The 18368-nt window shown below is 41.9% G+C and overlaps 1 protein-coding gene across 1 annotated transcript in view; it reads left to right on the forward strand.

The window, feature by feature from the left end:
• The first annotated feature begins 5444 nt into the window (after nt 1-5444).
• LOC109403316 (acetylcholine receptor subunit alpha-like 2) overlaps nt 5445-18368 on the forward strand; it is a 113977-nt gene continuing 101053 nt past the window's right edge. The window contains exon 1 of the mRNA XM_019676124.3: nt 5445-6133. Within this exon, the coding sequence (XP_019531669.2) occupies nt 5885-6133 (249 nt within the window). The 5' untranslated portion in view covers nt 5445-5884. The remainder of the gene's footprint in view (nt 6134-18368) is intronic.

Consider the following 18368-nt stretch of genomic DNA (forward strand, 5'->3'; position numbering starts at 1 on the left):
TAGCAACTCCTCGCGCCACTTTTAAAGTCTTTAAAAATATCACATCACAAATACCACTTTGTCTGATGGGCCGAACCTGTGGAATAGAGAACATTGGGCTTGTGCCTTTGGTTTTGAAAATGAAAACGTGCACTCATGCAGAAATATTTCCACTTGGCCAATGCAATGAGTTGGTCTTCGTCTTACTTAATATCCAATTTAACGCCCAGGATGTATGCAACTTAGCGTTATTACTTACCGTTACTTGGCGTGACATTGCCTTACTACATTCATACACCGAGGTAAATTTCTACTCAGTCACTGAGTTGGTCCTACTCAGAAATAGAAACGACTTTTGTTTTCTTACTTAATTTCCCTTAAGTTAAAACTGAGACAACTCAATGAGTTGCCTCACTTCTAACTGAAACGTAGCAGGAAAAAAAATAATTTGAAATAAGTCCATCTCAGTACATGAGTAGAATTTTTTCTCTTCCTCCTCCTCCTCTTCTTGGCGTAACGTCCTCACAGGGACAAAGCCTGCTTCTCAGCTTAGTGTTCTATGAGCACTGAGGAACTGAGAGCTTCCTCTGCCAATGACCATTTTGCATGTGTATATCGTGTGGCAGGCACGAAGATACTCTATGCCCAAGGAAGTCAAGGAAATTTCTTTTACGAAAAGATCCTGGACCGACTGGGAATCGAACCCGTCACCCTCAGCATGGTCATGCTGAATACCCGTGCGTTTACCGCCTCGGTTATATGGGCCCTTTTTTCTCTTAAAACCTCTTAAAACCCAACGGCCAATAAGAACATTAATTTCTCTTATAAGAAAAAATATATGAGGGGGTACCCATAAAAAACGTAACGCTTGGAGAGGGAAGGGGGTTTGGGATAGTTTGACACGTACAGGGTGTTCAATAAGTTCGGATACACCATATAACTTGAATTAATTTCACATCTGTATTTCAAATTTTCAAAGTAAATGTATTTGTTGAAAGGTCATATAACACTGATCAAATATAGCATATGGTTTTGAATAAAGTCTTTTTCTACTTTTTTTTATAAGCCTTAGATGTATCTAAAGTTTGTTAGTTCCGGCACGCTGGAATAATTTTCGATAAGTTGCTCAAGCTACAGAAGTCTAAAACGTTGACTTTTGAGTTTACATCTCACTTTACTAAATTAGAATAACTAAATTAATAGACAAAAGCTTTACACTGCTATTTCAGTGATGATATGGTGATAAATTTGCAAGTTTAGTCAAAATGTGCTTAAATCTATGAAAAAGGCATAAATACATTATATAAAGCCAATTTTGGTTAAAATTTGCCACAATAGGGATATAATCAAGTTTTGGAAAAGATAATGATAGATTAAACTGAGATATAACGCAGCCTTGCTTTTTGACAAAACAAAAATCATTAAAACAGGTACAGCGGCAATTTTAGCAATTTTAAAGATCAAAATAAAATGAGTCCGTACTTCACCCAATCTGAATTTTATAGATTATTTCGTATGGCCATAGTTGCTACCACTAATGCTGAGGACAACAACCTTATTTGATTTAACTTAACACCATTACTCAATAAAAACTAGACGAAATACCAATGACAGACGTGCGTGCCGGCTGAAAGGATCTTGAGACACATTTGCAATTATTACAAAAGGATAAAGGACAGTTTGTTTCAAAACATATACTGTATTTGATCAGTATTATGTGAGCTTTCAATCAATACATTCACTTTGAAAATCTGAATTACAGATGGGAAATAAATTCAATTTTACTGTGTATCCGAACTTATTGAACACCGTGTAAAACGCACGGAAAACACGTGCGAGAGGGGGTGGGGATGTACATTCCCATTTTTTGCGTGACGTACGTAATGGATGCTCCATGATGACTGTTTTGATAATTAAACAGCATCCTGTTCGCCAGATACACTGGGAACATGGCAAAAAATTCTTGGGGAGCGTACATCACGCGTTGATGGGGAGGGGGGGGGGGGCGGGTTCAGCAAAGTGTGAAAGTGTGAGCATTATTTTTAGAGTTCTCATACAAAAAGTGTGACATAGGGGGAATGGGGTTTGAAAATCAGCAATTTTTGCGTGACACAATTTATGGACGTTCCCTTGTGATATCACTTTTAGTTTGCTGCACATGAAGTCACCTCGTAAGAGTGATGCACGAATTAGATCTTTTTTTTTATTTAAAGCAGCAAATCAGCCGCCGCCGTTGAATGTGGGGGTCTGGCCATCGCTAGAACCGGATCAATAGATGAATTATAATTATAAAGTATCACCAGTATATCACAATCCGGAACTTACTGGCATCATTCCTGTTGTGCCCGAGGCACTTCTAGCTTGGTTGTAACACTTTGGAAGCGGTGCCATGTCGCTTGTACAGAGTTGCTTCCGGATGTGTGGAATATCTGAAGAAGCCCAGCAGTGCCCACTGCTGAGCCCCGCCACGCCCAGGCTTACTCCACCTGAGCAATCCGTATGCCCCGTTGCTTGGTCCCCTCCTGGTGCCAAAGGTGGTAAGTTCCCACTGGTGTGTGGATATGGTTCGCTCAGGATGGAATCCTAGGCTCCCACCCGACGAAGATACTCTAAGACCAAGGAAGTCAAGGAAACTTCAATTACGAAAAGATCCTGGACCAGCAGCATCCCCTTTAGCATAATCGTAAACGCCTTTGCCTATATGGATCTAACTAACTGTTGTGTGCTTGGCTGCTAAAGCAGCTTGAGTACTCTGCTACCTACAGCTTGAAGATTCAGGAGGATTAGTATCTGTTTACCACGAAGGTGCTGCTAAAACAGCGTCTGTTCTGGCATACCCAGAAGACAGCTCCTTCAGATCAGCTTAATAAGAACTACATGATTGGACGTGTTGAGCTCCTGTCTCGTTCACTGTTGAATTTCTCCGAGAATGTGGCAGCTATCCAAAGGATAAGCCCAATGCCAAGAACGAATGAAGCCTGCCCAAAACAAGATGTTTAAATATTCTTGTTTTGGGCACACTTCTTAGGCCTTATCAAAATTCTCTAAAACTCCTTCTAGGCTTCTAGCGCTTATCGTCTGTTGGCGCATAGATGCTGATTCTCACCGTTAACACACAAATTTGTCGCTTCGTTCTCCACTTTTCGGATCATTAGCAAGAAACAACAGGACTAGGCGTTTCGATATCGAACGCTTGGCAGCCGAATGAGTTGCTGCAAGCACCATCAGAAGAGGAGGAAGATCAACGAATCTAGATGCCAACAGTTTATGGAAGTATATCTGCACTGATAATATACTTTCGTAAAAACTCAAAAAATATGTTTCGTAACACCAGTTTTCATACATTGAAATCAATTTGTACTACCATGCTAAAACAGTACAAATGGAGTTGTATTATGTATGGGATCACGAATCCGATTGACGGTGAACTTTCTCAACTCCTGAAACAACATAAACAAATGTCAAACGTTTTTTACTAACCATGCGTAAAAAGAAAATATCGCTTCGTTTAGAATGCAACAAAGCTTTGTAGTCATCACTGATGAATGAGTGGATCACAGAGAAATAAAGCAACTTGTTTTCGTGTGCATATCACAGTGCGTGTGTGCAAAGAGAAGAGGAAGCATGCTCTCAGTTGAAAGTAATAGTTATTTATTTATAAACAGAAACAGAGTGGAAAGCGTTCTGATTGTTTCCGAACGGTTTCAACAATCACCTACAGATGAGTGACTTGCACTGGTAGGTATCAATCAGAAGATACGTGTTTCGGAGCTTGTGCAAACCAAACTGATATGAATTACTGCACGAATTTACACGATAAAACCGCTCAGCACCTAAAATGTGTCAGACCTACTCATAAGTGCATAAATTCGTGCAGTGGACCATACGTGTGCTATTTTTTTTTTTGATGTTTAATGTCGGTCCAACGAAAAAAAAAGAGAGAAAACTCTTTTTGGTGTCAGAGTGATTTTATACAAAACGTTTTCAAGCTCATTACAAATATTTTCGTTGCAGAAAACAACGGAAGGCATTACAAAATCGAAAAAGCGATTCCGTACAATGAAACGATATATATTTTCAGTGTGTAGGCGTGAAATTTGTGCATGACCCCAAAAGGTAGATGAGTACCAATTAGACAAATTCTCTAATAAAAAAAATAGCTACTCAATCTCTGACACATACTTAAGCATTGTAAAACGCGCGTATTTTATTATTGCATATACATTAATCAAAGGCAAAGGCACAACGCGATCGGTTATGCTGCGGTGCTTGTCCCACATGAGCAATGCATGCATAGCAAGAAACAATACCATACTTTTTAGGTCGAACGTATTTGAATCCTTGGTCAACATTGCACCAGAATTTCAGATGCACAAATGTGAAGAAGTTAACTTCTAACGATATTGTAAATATTATATTTGATGTTTTTTCACTTGTTTAGTTTATCTGGTGCACAGGGTTAAGCTTATCGTGATATGTGTGCGTTTAAAATTGTGAGTAAGTGTAAAAGTCAGCCATTGAGGCGACCATTTTGAGATTCTAACGAGCTTGTCCTTAAGGCAAAGTTAGAAGCATTTCCTCATTTTATGGTTTTGGATATTTTTTAATTAACACCGGCTTCCATACACCAGGATCGAGAAAATAGTTTCAGGCGATATTTTGAAAAAAAAGCTGGTAAATATTCGCCACAAAAAAAATACTCTGAATGTGTATGGAAACCGATTTTGAAAATATTACTCCATTGTTTTACAAAAAAAAGAAAGGAAATGTATCCAGTTTTGCCTAGAGTGCCAATGTTGCATTATGATACTTCATACCCATGAAGTAGAGAAAATCTCTCGATCGGAACAGAAACCCAACCCAGCATCTCCGAATCGACTATCCAAAGCCTTATCCTCTAAGCAAACTGGATACAACACCTTGTGTAATTGAACTTTAAAAAAACGCCTTCCAGTACAACAGAGTCTTCGCCCAAAGTGAGTGACTTTCCCACATGCAGATAACAACTTGTATCCTCATATCAGCCTTAGGAACAAATCTAATCAAGTAGATCCGAAGAATCTCGTGTAAGAAGTACTACCTTATTATGTAACAAGCACGGTGCTCTAAAAACTTGGTAGAGTAAATTAACTAGAAATGACGTTAGCATTTTTCCGCAAGTGCTTCTCCCATGCTTGCCCGTAAAAACCAGTTGATACACAAAACCCCATTGAGTGGATAATAGTTTCTGCCATCTGATCCACGCTCCACCACAGGAATGTGTGCTACAACAGAAATTCGGTGCCTCTTCATTCACCGTACGGCGAAATCCTTGGCGTGGCATTTTGTCTCTCAGCATCTCTCCAGCAGCCCGTGCTCGCCGATATCTCCGAATCTCTGTCAACTTTCACTCCCTTTCGTCAGGTCATGCGCAGATGGAAGCTGAGTCGAGAACAACAATCTCTTGGCCCCTGTATCTGCTAGCATCCCGGAATTATTAGGAGCGAGGCATGGTCCCGTGTAGTCTATCGGAAAAGCCATCCCAAACGATGTTTCTGCTACACATTACGTAGGAAGTTTTTTTATCCTAATACCACGATTGCAGCGCCTCTGTCGTCGTATTACAAAACCACAAACAACTAGTAGTAAGAAGTGATGCTGTCAGAAGAGTGTCGTACGTTTTCGTCGTATTTATTAATTCCAGAAAGAAAAAACGAATTAAAATTTAAGTGTGAGTGTCAGTGATGTTAATTCAATTAGATGTGACCAGACAGGCGAAACACAGTTTTAATGGAGTTGAACAAATTGTGAATCGAAGGCCATTCTCCCCGAAGCGCATGAATATCCATGCAAAAAATCGACGCGACAATTGATGACAGCTCCGCATGTTATGATGGTGTTGTGAAAAGTGACAGACCCATATCGAATGAAAAAATATACTAATTTGTGTTTTTCAAAACTGTTCAAAATGATAAGACTAAATATCCTTTTACGAGTGCTTGTGTCGTGCTTCCTGATTGGGTCGTTGATTGACCTTTGCGAGGCCAACCCCGATGCAAAACGGCTGTATGATGATCTTCTTAGCAACTACAATCGACTGATACGACCCGTCAGCAACAACACAGATACCGTTTTAGTGAAATTAGGACTACGGTTATCTCAGCTGATAGACCTGGTGAGTGGAAAAGGGATCGAAATTATGACAATTTTGATTAATAATGATAAGTTATCAATTACACAGCGCAACATTTTTTTGTCTCAAGAGCAAACTTATGTGTCTCCGAAGGATTTTGGGCCGCTGAATCCGAATCTGGGCTCAGATTTGCTCCAACACGTCACAATTTTGAGCTATACCTCAATTTATAGGGCAAAATATGCGATTTTGGGCTTTTTTGACTGCAAGCCATTAAGCATGGAAATATTTTTTTCAAGCAATCAAAAGGTTAATTGGTCAATTAACATCTAAATTAACGACTCATGCAAAATATTTCGTTTTTCCTAATCAAATTCGATAGATTTAAGCATTTTATGTTAGTATGAAAACTTGCATGCAACTTTTGGAGGGTGACTTGTATGGGAAATATCGTACCTAACATAAATCGCTTAAAACTATCAAATTCGATTTGGTAAAACAAAATATTTTGCATGAGTCGTTAATTTAGATGTTCATTGACCAATTAACCTTTTGATTGCTTAAAAAAATATTTCCATGCTTAATGGCTTGCAGTAAAAAAAGCCCAAAATCACATATTTTGCCCAATAAATTGAGGTATAGCTCAAAATTGTGACGTGTTGGAGCAAATCTGAGCCCAGATTAGGATTCAGCGGGCCAAAATCCTTCGGAGACACATAAGTTTGCTCTTGAGACAGACCAAAAGTTAATTTTTGTTACGCTGTGTTATTCAACGCAATTTTTGTTGCTTAATTATGCATAACCTCAAAACCCAAAAGGTAAACCTGTACAAACAATTCAGAGTGAGATTTCTATGAGGATAGGGTAAAATAGTAACATCGAGGAAAGGGGTGCATAAAGCACCGTAGATAGGTAAGGTTTCATGCTTTCGAGAGAAGACTTCCATAAAAAATAATCAACTAATTTCATAAGTGCTTTTCGCTTTGACAGGTAGTTTACTACTTTGACTTGAAGACGTTGACTTTTAAGCTGCGTTTAACCAAAATTTCCCATACAAATATGGATACAATTCTAAAAAGTTTTGTCAATGCGATGCTTGAATATCGTATGAGGCACCATTGCTTTTGGTGTGAGGCAAATCAGCTGGCATTTTCCGCTTTGGCTTGAAGTAAAATACCTAGGGCCTCCATCGGACTCTTCATAGCAGCAATGGAAGGAGAATGAGGTGTGTGAATGTTTAAAGATAAATACCTAAATACCATAAATAAATACCTAACCATGAGAAATTGCTTGAATTCCGTGCGCTTAACATTCAAGACCACTTAACCATCTTTCCCCAGGGGTGTTATGCCAAGGCCGCACAACCAAATGGAAATACTAATTAGGAAAAATTGGGGCAAAACGATTTCACGACATTCAGTTATTGTCTATCCGGTTTGAATGAAAACAGACATTCAATCAAACATTGCATTTTTCTCAGTCCACAAGTGTCGTCACTTTTTCGCGACTAGTGCGCTGTGTTCTTGATGACAATGAAGTAGATGCGCACTACTTGCAAAATGATTGAGAAAACGTCGCGAGTTGGGTCACGTTGCGACTCAGTTGTGCGACATCCAGTTTGGTGTCGAAACGACAATATGTATGTTAGGGCAGTTCAGACTTCAAACATGTTGAAAATCAAAGCTCCCATATGTTCAAATACAATCCTTGGTGCAAAACTAGAGTCCTGTCAAATTTTCAGCCATTTTGGTGATGTGTTGATTTAATGGTGGCCCAAAAGCAAATTAGGTTTATATAGGAATTACTATGGAGAATTTTCAAAAAAAAGTTCTCCGCATTGTAGAGCATTCACACATGGATAAAGTCATAGGTTTAAAGTCAAATTGTATTCTTCAGATCTCAATGATGAATGTTGCCGAAGACCTAAACTTATTTCTACAATCGGTAAAAAAGATATTAAACAAATTCTCACTCGCATGCGCATCTTCATACACGATGTCCTGCAAGGTGTGCAAGAAGCTAACACGCATACTAAGATTGCGTGTCAAACGTTTCGGCCGAGCTGTGGTCTTCTGTTCCAGCCTGCATGTATGAATATTGCTTAATAACTTCTGTCTCGTGATTCACGAGTCGTGAGTCGAAATGAGTTGCGGTCTTCGGTAACATTTATCATTGAGATTCAATTTGACTTTGAACTTATGACTTTATCCATATGTGAACGCTCTACACACGGAAAACTTTTTTCTCCATAGTAATTCCCATACACCCTTATTTTGCTCTTGGGCCACAAGTAAATCACCACAGAAATGGCTTAAAATTTGACAGGACTCTAGTTTTCCACCCAGGGTTGTAATGAACACATGAGAGCTTTGATTGTTTAACATGTTTGAAGTTTGAACTGCCCTAACATATATTCACGAAGCTTCCATCGAATGCAAACAAACTAGATATAAATATAATTGAACAGGTCGGGGTGGAAGCTCAGGTAAAATATTATCTCCTGGGCGCCCATTAAAAACACCACCCCCGGCGAAGACTGGCGCTTGAGCCTAGCTATTTAGCACTGTAGTTGAAGGAAATGCCAATGCAGAACCCGTAGCTTCCGGGAAGGTAAGCCCAGCTCCCTGGGTTAGTGGGTTGGTGTCAGGCCCTGCGAGCCAGCCGTAAACAGACTAGCACCGAAAAATCAACAAGAGAAGAATGCGAACCGATACCAATGGCGACGACAACAGCGACGAAAAGGGACTTGCGATTGGAAGCTCGGTACGTGGAACTGCAGATCTCTCAACTTCATCGGGAGCACCCGCATACTCGCCGATATACTAAAGGACCGCGGGTTCAGAATCGTAGCGCTGCAGGAGGTGTGTTGGACAGGATCCATGGTGCGAACGTTTAGAGGTAATCATACCATCTACCAGAGCTGCGGCAACACACGTGAGCTGGGAACAGCTTTTATAGTGATGGGTGACATGCAGAGGCGCGTGATCGGTTGGTGGTCGATCGACGAAAGAATGTGCAGGTTGAGAAGGGACGAATGACCTTCGGGTTAAAGTCCCTCGAACCCAACAAAATAAGAAGAAGTGCAGGTTGAGGATCAAGGGCCGATTCTTCAACATCAGCCTAATAAACGTGCACAGCCCTCACTCCGGAAGTACTGATGATGACAAAGACGCATTTTACGCGCTGCTCGAACGCGAGTACGACCACTGCCCAAACCACGACGTAAAGATCATCATAGGGAACCTAAACGCCCAGATAGGCCAGGAGGAGGAATTCAGACCGACGATTGGAAAGTTCAGCGCCCACCAGCTGACGAACGAAAATGGCCAACGACTCATCGACTTCGCCGCCTCCAAGAACATGGCCATTCGTAGCACCTTCTTCCAGCACAGCCTCCCGTATCGTTACACCTGGCGATCACCACAACGAACGGAATCGCAAATCGACCACGTTCTGATTGATGGACGGACCTATCGTGGCGCTAATATCGACTCTGATTACTACCTGGTGATGCTTGAACTGCGCCCAAAACTCTCCGTTATTAACTATGTACAGTACCGGCGGCCGCCCCGGTACGATCTAGAGCGACTGAAGCAACCGGATGTCGCCAACGCATCCCGCAAAGGCTACGTGCCGAAGGTGGAAGCAGCACTTCGACGAGCACCTGATTGGCGAAAAGAATGTAGGCACGGGGGATCAAGGCAGCGGAGGAAATGACTACGTTGGTGCTGCAGGGGACGGGAACGAACCAACTCCCACGCTGAGGGAAGTTAAGGATGCCATCCACCAGCTCAAAAATAACAAAGCGACTGGTAAGGACGGTATCGCAGCTGAACTCATCAAGATTGGCCCGGAAAAGTTGGCCACCTGTCTGCACCAGTTAGTAGTCAAGATCTGGGAAATCGAACAGCTACCGGAGGAGTGGAAGCGGAAGAAAGGGATAATCTGTCCCATCCACAAGAAAGGCGACAAGTTAATGTGTGAGAACATTCGAGCGATCATCATTTTGAACGCGACCTACAAAGTGCTATCCCAGATCATCTTCCGTCGTCTTTCAACTAAAGTAAATGAGTTCGTGGGAAGTTATCAAGCCGGTTTCATCGACGGCCGGTCGACAACGGACCAGATCTTCACCGCACGACAAATCCTCCAGAAATGCCGTGAATACCAGGTCCCAACGCATCACCTGTTCATCGACTTCAAGGCGGCATACGACAGTATCGACCGCATAGTGCTATGGAAAATCATGGACGAGAACAGCTTTCCCGGGAAGCTTACCAGACTGATAAGAGCAACGATGGACGGTGTGCAGAACAGCGTAAGGATTTCGGGTGAACTATCCAGTTCATTCGAATCTCGATGGGGACTACGACAAGGTGATGGACTTTCCTGCCTACTATTCAACATCGCCCTGGAAAGTGTTATGCGACGAACCGGGCTAAACAGTCGGGGAACGATCTTCACAAAATCCGGCCAATTTATCTGTTTTGCGGATGACATGGATATTATTGCTAGAACATTTGGAACGGTGGCAGAACTATACACCCGCCTAAAACGTAAAGCAGCAAAGGTCGGACTGGTTGTGAATGCGGCTAAGACAAAGTACATGCTGGTAGGTGGGACTGGGCGAGACAGGACGAACCTTGGCAGCGATGTTACCATAGACTACGACATTTTCGAGGTGGTAGAAGATTTCGTCTATCTCGGTTCCTTGCTAACGGCTGACAACAACGTGAGCCGTAAAATACGAAGGTGCATCTTCAGTGGAAGTCGTGCCTACTACGGGCTGCAGAAGAAACTGCGGTCAAAAAAGATTCTCCCCCGCACCAAATGTACCATGTACAAGACGCTAATAAGATCGGTGGTTCTCTACGGACACGAGACATGGACGATGCTCGAGGAGGACCTGCAAGCACTCGGAGTTTTCGAGCGACGCGTGCTAAGGACGGTCTTCGGCGGCGTGCAGGAGAACGGTGTGTGACGGAGAAGGGCGAACCACGAGCTCGCTGCATTCTACGGTGAAGCCAACATCCTGAAAGTGGCTAAAGCTGGACGGATACGGTGGAGAGGGCATGTTGCAAAAATGCCGGACATAAACCCTGCAAAGTTGGTGTTTGCTAACCATCCGGTTGGTACAAGAAGGCGTGGGGCGCAGAAAGCACGATGGGCGGACCAGGTGGAGCGTGATCTGGCGAGCGTTGGGCGTGGCCAACGTTGGAGAGCTGCAGCTGCAAATCGAGTATTATGGCGGTAAATTGTTGATTCAGTGTTATCATGCATTTGATGTTGAACTATTTATTTTTTTATTTATTTTATTTACAACAATACAACGGTCTTCCACATTTTGAAAGTTTGTCTAATTTGTCGTTATTGCTTCTTCTTCTTCTTCTTCTTTTTCTTCTTCTTCTTCTTCTTCTTCTTCTTCTTCTTTATGGCGCGACGTTCGCATTGGAATTTGGCCTGCTTCAACTTAGTGTTCTTAGAGCACTTCCACAGTTATTAATTGAAGGGCTTTCTTTGCCTGCCATTGCATGAATTTGTATATTGTGAGGCAAGGGCAATTATACACAATGCCCAGGGTGTCGAGAAAATTTTCCCGACCAGATCGGGAATCGAAACCGCCGTCTCCGGATTGGTGATCCATAGCCTTAACCACTAGGCTAACTGGAGACCCCATTACCAAAATACTAACCTAATAACTACTAAGCGTCTTCTCCTTCTTCCGTTAGAATAGTAACGAATTCGACGATGTTCACAAATATTTCATTTAAAGCTGAATCAGAAATGTCAGCATTTAAATGGTATGGGAAACAGTGTAGCTTACTGCACTGCAATTTTCTTTTATGCCATGGGCTGGGGGTTGCATAAAATAAAAATGTGCAAAAATTAAATTAACATAAAAAAGGAATTGTTGTGCATACATTAATTTTTTACTCATAAATTAAGCTACTGCGGGGGAATTAAACAACGGCGTCCAATAAGCTGATCTTTTGTGTCATAAATTATATAGGGGAGACTGAGGAGACTTGATCCCTGGGGAGACTTGTTCCCCCCATATTTGCTCGGAATCAAAAACATTTTTCTTCTAGCATATTTTTTCCAAAACTACTCCTGGACAAACGACTATGTTTTGGCTACAAGTGATTTCGATTGTACATTGCATTATTTTTTAACGGCTGATGGTTTGTTTTCAGTTCTTCAGAAATCTTTTGGGCGATTCCGGAAAATCTCAATAACTTTGTGAAAATTGAACCAAATCGTGTCGAAATTTCACAGCACATAGTTTAAATAGAATACTTTCAAACTTATTTATCCAAATAAGGCTGTTGTTAACATATTTTAATTAATTCAGCTTAGTATACACAACAGTGACATGGGGAGACTTGATTCCTCGAGGATTACACACACATTATACATGTGAAAAATAAAATTCTATTCGGAAGCCTCTATTTACTTGGAATTCTAGTCTATTCAACGATAAAATGTGTCAGATAATTATAACTTCAGTACAAACTAAGAAAAGGGGGATCAAGTCTCCCCATTTTGAAAACACGGCATATCCTTAAAAATTTAAGGAAATCTTACAATTTCAAACACTCCAAATTCATCGAAAAAACAAGAAAACTCGAAAAGAAAATGAATAGGAAGACTCTGGAATTATTTTCCCTTTAAATAAACCATGTGCTCAAAGGGGGATCAAGTGTCACCCATTTTTGAAAAATACATCATAAGACATGCCTCCATAAAAACACAGTTTTGAAAACTTTAACTATAATTTAAAGGTCTTCTGTTGTGTCTTAACTTGCAATAGATGTTTACCTGCCATTTTGTACGGAAATCGGATCTAGTTTTGGGTTTTTTCTTTAAGTTTCAGGTAAATTAAGAAAAAGGGATCAAGTCTCCCCAGTCTCCCCTAAAGATTTTAAAAAGAAACAAGTCTTGCTAACGGACTCACGGCGTTTTAATGGAACTATGGCGATTTCAGGGGCGCATTTCAGAAATTTCAAGGGATTTTAAGACCCCTAGAGCCCCACCAAACCCTGTGAGATCTCTTGAAACCCTCTGTGACCCCTTTAAACATCCCTGCGACCTTCAGGTATCCTATGAGATCCCTTGGAATATTCCTTAGACCTCCAGGACTCCTGAAACCCCCAGGGACCCACTTAAACGCCACTGGCACCATCTGAAATGCGCTTGAGCTCCTGAAGCACCTCAAAGATCCCCTGAGGCACTCTGAAATGCCCCTGAGACTCCCTGAAGTACCCGGAGAACTCAAGAAACTACCGAAACTACATGAGACCCCCTGAAATTTGCCACCGCGGCCCCTGAAACTCATCTGAATCCTCCCTAAGACTCCCTGGTGCCCCTGGAGACCTCGGAGCCCCCTGGAAGCTTCTGGAACCTCACGAAACTCGCTGAAATATCCCTGAGATCTCCTGAAATGCCCATGAGATGCCTTGAAGCATCCCTAAAGACCCCTGAGACCTCCTGCTAACCCTTGAAACTCATTGGGACCCCAATTGTGAACATTTATGTGTGTACTCGGAGTCAGTTTGCCTTCATTATCCCCAGATTCGTTGTTCTGTGAATTATTTGGTTGAAACGCTGGTCTAGTAAATACGGACTCGTGGGTTCTAATCGCACCTTGAAACTACCCGCGACGTCCATACGTCTATAGAGTGGACGTCCGTACGCCCTTAACTAACTCACCTCAGACTATTAAACCCTCAGGGTCGGCCTAATCGCACTAAGGGATACTTACGCTGCATGAAATGGCAACCTTCTAATAAGATGCATTTCTTATCACCTCTAAGCACATGTAAATTAACAATTTAATTCGATACATACAAAATTCTTTTATTCAACGGTTTAGCTACACTTTTGCTCTGGCTCACTGCTTTTCCGGATCCTTGGCAACCGTAGCGATCTGCGTCTGTGGCGTTAGTCGTAGCTTGACCGAGTACGTAGTTCTCCATCCAATGTAGGGGGGTCGTTGAGGTTCTTCGGTATTACACGAGCTCTTGATACAGCCGTGTGGTAACGGACGGCACTCTGGCACTTTGGAAAGCAGTGCGAACACCAGAACTTCTAATGACGGTAGTGTAAATCTTTTAGAACACTTTAGGATCGTATGTCCCGAAATTGGCTTGGAGGAACTGATTTGCCTTCTTCACTATATCCGACAACGCTGCTCGGCTGCGAGGCACTACTCTTTTACAATTTGCAGACCAACTTTATGCAACGAGTCACTAGAAATATAACTTTTTAAAAAACACTCCGTTCTGATGAACTTTCCGGTCCAGAATAAGAGCTCTTCTAGGGGCAGAGCCCGCTTATATCCCCGATCAGTAAACGATTTCCATCAACACGCGCCAGGCGACTCCTTCAGTTGCATCAGCTTCTCAGCAGTCGCGAAAAGCAGAGTCTTTTTCCCTGCTCTAGAGCGCCCTATCGGTTCTAACGAACAACATGTGCAGGTTTTTTTTTAATTCGAACAAAGTTAAGTTTTATACAAATTAGCTCATCTTTTGACATTTTCACCTATTTCTTTCGTTTTTTTTTTTTTTAATTTTAATAACAATACATTTCATAGTGGAGCGGACCTGGTGTGATGGAGAACACTTGACTATCACGCCGAGGACCTGGGATCGAATCCCACTCCCGACAAACTCGCGAAATGTGAGTTCTTTCTTCGGAAGGGAAGTAAAGCGTGGGTCCTGAGACGAACTAGCCAAGGCCTAAAAATCTCGTTAACACAGACAAAAAAAATACATTTCCTAGTTCATTTACGTCAAACCTGAATCAAAAGTCTACCAATTAAGGATTAAAGGTGTAAACTTCGTTGAAGGTTACAACCTGTACGCGATTTTTTCACAAATTCTGTTTTTTTTTCTAATTACAATTTATTTTAGTACATTGCAATCCCCTTGGAACGCCCCTGAGATTTCCTGAGGGTTTGCCGTATGGTGATGATTTTTCCATTGTTGATCAGCCTTCGATGAAGCCAGCTTGATGGCTTCCCACAAACTTGTTCGTTTTAATTGGCAAACGGCTGAAGATGAGCTGAGGTAGCGCTTTCAAGGCGGCATTCAAGATGGTGATTATCGCTGTGAAATTCACACATGTTCATCTTTTTTTTGTGAATAGGGTAGATAACTCCTTCCTTCCACTTCTCCGGTAGCTGTTCGCTTTATTAGACCCTGACTATCAATCGTTGTAATACTGCATAATGTGTACATTTTGATGATTTTTTCGTCTAAGGCAGTTTATAAAATTCACATACATTAAATATCATAAGGGATATTCAAATCTGTATTTCTCGCTAGAAATAGAATAAAAAAAGCCATGCCTTTATCTTTTCTTTCAAAACAATAAAACTGTTTTAAATGTCAGGTTTGTTATATCACTGGTATTCGTTTCAGACCATCAGATAGTTTCGGAGTGCACTCAACCGTTAAAGACATCGTCGCAAATGTAAATGCATACTGCTATCCCATATTCACTAGTAATGGAAGCTGAAAAAATACCAACCCACCAGCAGGCGCCCTTTTTCCATGTGTGATTGCAAAAGCGCAACACATATTCATAGATGAATGAGCATACCGGCATGGGATTTTAAAATCCAGATTTCTCCCAGTTCTTATTCGATATCCCCATTGCAGCTAAAACGTTCGTGCAGTTCATGCGGGCAAAGCGAGCGAACTGCCAAGAGAATCATCCTTCAGCCGTGGAGCCATTTCCTTCCAGCAGATACCCTCGCCGGTGCTAGATGGGTTGCATGTTGAAAGCTTTTCCTTCCACCAATGCGCTAGCCAGCGAATAGAGTGGAGATATTATCGTTATCTAAATACCGTGTGATCTGGTAATGGATAGGGGAAGCCAGATTAAAATTCAATTTAAAACCAAGTTCTCAACTCATCATATCGACTGATAGTAGTGTGATATCGTATCTCGCGATGTTAACTGTGGTTGGAAAAATTCTAAACAAAATCACTTTTAAATAACATGTAGACTGCTGCAGCTGCTGTCTGCTGCTGTCTGTTCAGCAAGTGCTCTTAATTATAACCTACTCAAAATAAAAGATTGAAGAGCTGTTTGTTATGTTTCTTATTTCTCTTAGAAGAAATGCTCACTTCTTATTTTGAAAATTTTACCACTTTATCATCAGTTTATAGATAATGTATGGTCAAAATTTCAAATTGATAGAAATTATATATTTTGAGTTATTATAACTCATATAAAAAAGTTATTTTTGCACACACTTTTAAAAAAAAATCCGTATTTTAGTAAAAAAATTAAGTAGCTTAATGAAGTTTTCACTGCAGCGTTAGAAATTATAGTGAATGATGTGGTCAAAATTTGAAACGTTTTCATCCAGTTGTTTGGGCCACATAAATCATCAAAGTTGAAGTACCAATATGGATCCCTACAGTTTTCACTCCATATTGACCCTGCTGAAACGGATCTATGACAAAAGGTCGAAGGTCAAAAGGTCGAAGGTCAAAAGGTCGAAGGTCATAAGGTCGAAAGTCGAAAGGTCGAAATGACAAAAGGTCGAAGGGTCAAAAGGTCGAAGGGTTAAAAGGTCGAAAGGTCGAAATAAAAAAATAACTAGGACAAAAGGTCGAAAGGTCTAAATGACAAGCGGTCAAAATGTCAAAAGGTCGAAATAACAAAAAAATAACTAGGACAAAAGGTCGAAAGGTCGAAGGGTCAAAAGGTCGAAAGGTCAAAATAAAAAATAACCACGGCCAAATGTCTAGAGGAAGAAGGTTGGAAGGTCAAAGGTTCGAAGGCTGTAGTTAGTAATAAAACTGAAAGGCCAGGATTCGTTAGGTACGAAAAGCGGATCTGAAATTGATTCAAGTATTGTGCCTTGCAAGATAAATCCGCAAAACGCGTTAGTCTTCTTCTTTTCCATCAAGTTGCAAAAATATGACCGCACCACTATGAGCGACCTGATGGTCAGAAATTCTACATGCGGCGCTTATATCAAATCCACATGAGGCTGCGGCGATATGGCCGCGAGGAGATACACGCGATAGAGACGCAATGTGGAAATGAAAAAGATGAAGCCGTATCCCCCTGCAGCATCACTAAATAACATCCCGATTATTAAATACAAAGCCGACGAGGTGATGCGTATGCATATAAGTGAATCAATGTCGCGATAAATATTATTACGATTTCTGGCCACCTGAGTTGCCATTGTGTTAGCTTTTGTTTTGATATGAACGGCCTGAAGGCTGCTGCGATGCTGCTGGGTGGGTGACAGTATCTGTTCGATTTTGACATTGCGTCTGTATCGCGGGAATCTCCTTGCGGGCATATCGCCGCCGCCCAATGTGGATTTATTATGAGCGCCGCAATACCTGCAACGCGATGATTTACGCCATAAATATTTTTCGCATTGCGTCTTATTTACCTTACCGATCAGGCTAAGGCCGGGGTGGCCTCTGCTGTGCATAGTAGCCGCCTCCACTCCACTCGGTCCATGGCTGTTTGTCTCCAGTTCCGCACTCTGCGTAGGGTCCACAGATCGTCTTCCACTTGGTCGACCCACCTAGCTCCAGACATGTCCAAACACTGCACTGCACGAGGAGCAGTGATGTCAGATTTTTTCGCAAGTGATTCCGTAAATGAAAAGTGATGAGCGGGGGGGAGAATTTCAGAATTTTGGTTCCGTAGATTCACATGCAAAATCCGTAGATTTTCCGTAACTTTCCGTAGGTTTCCGTAGAATAACCGGGTTTTCCGCAGATTTATTCTACGGATCCGTATATCCGTAGAAGAGGCTCAATTCCGTAGATCTACGGAAATTTCCGTAGATCTGGTAACGCTGACGAGGAGTCGATGCTCAAACACACCACCGTGGGTGCCAAGCCACCACCTAGCTCTCCGTGTTTCAGAACGAACACGCACCGTGTCTGGCTCAACACCGGTGTCGGTGGCGGTGCTCAGGCACTGGCACTGGGCACGGTGTTTGACGCTTCGGGTTACACGGAGCCCGAGTGTTTCCGATTATGCAAAACACTCGTGCGAGTTCAAGCGCTCGGTGCCGTTCATTCTCCAGCACCAGTTGCAAATGCTGTTGGTCGACGACGAGAGTGAAGTACTTGGTGGCTCCTTTTGTGTCTTTCTCGTCCCTTCTGACTCAGTGGCTCTGATGCAGCCAAGCTACCACGCACTGTGGCCGAGCTCACTGCTTTGGTGTTTCATACAATCGGAAACACTCGGCCTCCGTGCCCAACCAAAACTGAAACACGGAGCCGAAACT

The sequence above is a fragment of the Aedes albopictus genome, chromosome 3, assembly GCF_035046485.1.
Source record: "Aedes albopictus strain Foshan chromosome 3, AalbF5, whole genome shotgun sequence".
Taxonomy (NCBI): domain Eukaryota; kingdom Metazoa; phylum Arthropoda; class Insecta; order Diptera; family Culicidae; genus Aedes; species Aedes albopictus.